The 2,735-nt window shown below is 39.4% G+C and overlaps 1 protein-coding gene across 1 annotated transcript in view; it reads right to left on the reverse strand.

The window, feature by feature from the left end:
• LOC107095127 (gamma-interferon-inducible lysosomal thiol reductase-like) overlaps positions 1-1,042 on the reverse strand; it is a 13,775-nt gene extending 12,733 nt beyond the window's left edge. Inside the window, exon 1 of the mRNA XM_015391103.1 lies at positions 802-1,042. Coding sequence (XP_015246589.1) covers positions 802-933 — 132 coding nt within the window. The 5' untranslated portion in view covers positions 934-1,042. The remainder of the gene's footprint in view (positions 1-801) is intronic.
• Between the last annotated feature and the right edge of the window lie 1,693 nt (positions 1,043-2,735).

Here is a 2,735-nt window from a genome sequence, read left to right on the forward strand (position 1 = left end):
TTGCATTCCAGTCAATGAGTCGATGCAATCAACTGGTTTTCCTTAGATAGAAAACTGAATCAATCTGACTGGATGATCTGGTTGAACTGTAAAGTGCCTTGAGATGACGTGTGTTGTGGCGTTATATAAATAAAGTGAATTATAATACATATTAGTTGACACACTAAAAACTGTAATCTAATAATTAACAGACAGAGTTTTAGGAATTCATAAAGCATCATAACCTTCAGCACACATTTCATTGTGCAAAGCATGAATGTTGTAGAAAAAGAAATAAACTGAATTGAATAAAAGTTTTTTGGTCTTTTCCTGCGGTTCTCAGTTTAGTCAGACGCGCGCGCGTAAAGATGACTAAACCGTGCATGATTTTTCTCCCGTTTCACTTCCTGTTTTTGAAGATTTGTTTTGCCCCCTTCACCTTCAAACCTCGGATAAATTGACTTTTTCCCTCCTAACAATTATAACCAAACCAAACCGTCGATGTTTGTTAGAAAAAGTTAAAAGAGAACAAGGAAGCAAACTGACAGCGGCTTGTGCTTTACTGCCTTTAACCCAAACACCAAAGTTTACGTCAGGATAAGTTAAAAGTTTAGCTCTACTATATATATATACATACATACATACACACACACATATACACTAGAGTCGTCTGCACTGCAACGAAAAAAGAAAAAAAAATATATATATATAACGTTTTTTTCATATATATAACATATATATATATATATATTTCATATATAATTTATTTATTTATTTTTATTTATAATTTTTTTTCTAATAGCATGGAAGTAGAAAGCTCACCCCACAGCGAGCAGCTGACTCTAAAGAGGAGCACCACTTTGCAGGAGGTTCGGAGCAGGACGGAGGCAGGGAGGTGCAGCCGGACGGAGCGCTGAGCCAGACCGCCAGGAGGAGCGGGAGCAGGACCTTCATCTTCAGCTGCGGTCAGTCTTCACTATTCTGTAGAAAAACTCCCCACAGCGAGACCTCCGACACCGCAGCGATCCCCGCTTTAAATCCAACCCTGCCGCTTCCGCCTAAAGGCTTCTGAGGATCTGATTGGCTGTCGCTCCCAGCGTCACTTGTAACCAGCAGACATTCTGAAACCTCCCCAGCTGCTTTCAACAGAGATGTTTCCAAAGAATAAGGGGATTTCCTGGATGTTTATTCCATGCGGGTTGTAAAGGTTAAGCTGTTTTATTAATGTTTAACTCACCTCTGGATGCATATTGTAAAAACTCAGCAGAATTCAAAGTTGTCTGTCTGAATGTTATGTTACACCATGTAGGTCACTGTCACATGTCTGCACCACAGCTGAGGTCATCATCTCACCTGTAAAATAATAAAACCTCTACACTAAGTGTAGCACATAATAAATAACTTTTCCTGCTGATCGTCACATGGCCATGAGGTAAACAGAGATAACAAAAAGTGCTGACTCAGTTTAACGGTGAAGCACAGTTTAAGGAATGAAGTGATAAACTTATAGGAAAATTAGTTAGTTTTAAAGAAAAATAAGGCTTTAATTTGTCTCCAAAATATTTTTGATGCATAGAATAAAAAAAAACAAACTTCCATTTTAAATTTTATTTCCAGGTGGATCATCTAAATAAGTGGTCCTCCTAACTGTCAGTCATATCTTTACGTAAGGCCGTCCTACGTGTTCGTCCCCCATTAGCTATCATTTTCTACGCATGCGCACTTTCAGGCGTGTATCTGTGGTGAGCTACGGTTTCAGACATTCATTGAAGCTCACCTTTCTCACCGCAGTTCTTTGAAAATGGCCGAGGGTCATAAGAGAAAATCTGTCTACGAAGTGTTTAAGAAGAAAAGAGAGGCCTCAGAAGAGGCAGATATATCCCAGAATACTTTGCGCTGAGAGCTATCCTCGCAAAGCATTCTGGGATTTACTGTCAGAAGGGCCAGCTGTTGTCATAGGCTGTTTCCATCCGACAGCGGCGACTAATAACAAAGATGGCGCAGCAAAAAGTAGTGACCATCTGTCTGAACGGTCATTTAATTCAGTCCACTATGTAGACCCTGCTCTATATAGTGATCGAGGGATTTAGGAGTTAGAGCAGACGTTCGGGTACAGTTAGCTTGAATGAGCTATGAGAACAGCAACTTTTAAACAGAGCGCTCTTCCACGCGTGGAGAAGGAAGGTCCTTCGAAAAATTTGTGAAAATCCTCAACAATACCTTTAAGGTGATAGCTACAAATTTAACTCCTCCAGGCCAGTAGGTGGCAGACTGGCGCTCTTGTTCTGTAGAGTTTGCCAGCCAATAGCCAGGTCCGCTAATGCTAATTCTATCTGTTACATTAATTTATAGTTTACCCAGGTAAAGAAAGAGACTAAACCAGTTGTGTCTATGAAGGAAAACCTGCAAATGTTTTATTTTTTTTTGTATTGCTTTAATTACACATTTTGGAAAGGCATTTGCTCCTTAATTCAGTGGCGATTTTAGACTAAATTACTCAAAATTTACTACGGAGGCCAGTGTATGCCATTGGTTTTTTAGGGGGCCACAGAAACAAACACACACACACAAATATAGAGCTAGGAGTGCATTTATTAATAGTAAGAGAGCCAAAAACCAAGGTTGAAGATCCCTGATTTAACACATAAAATACAGCATCCTATTAGTATGACTGAAGCTTAAAGCTAACTTTGATTTCTAAATAAGTTTACTGCAAAAATTGAAGGCTATTGTGCTCTACAGTGGTGAGCGGTTCA

Source organism: Cyprinodon variegatus, unplaced genomic scaffold (genome assembly GCF_000732505.1).
Source record: "Cyprinodon variegatus isolate N-32 unplaced genomic scaffold, C_variegatus-1.0 Scaffold525, whole genome shotgun sequence".
NCBI lineage: Eukaryota > Metazoa > Chordata > Actinopteri > Cyprinodontiformes > Cyprinodontidae > Cyprinodon > Cyprinodon variegatus.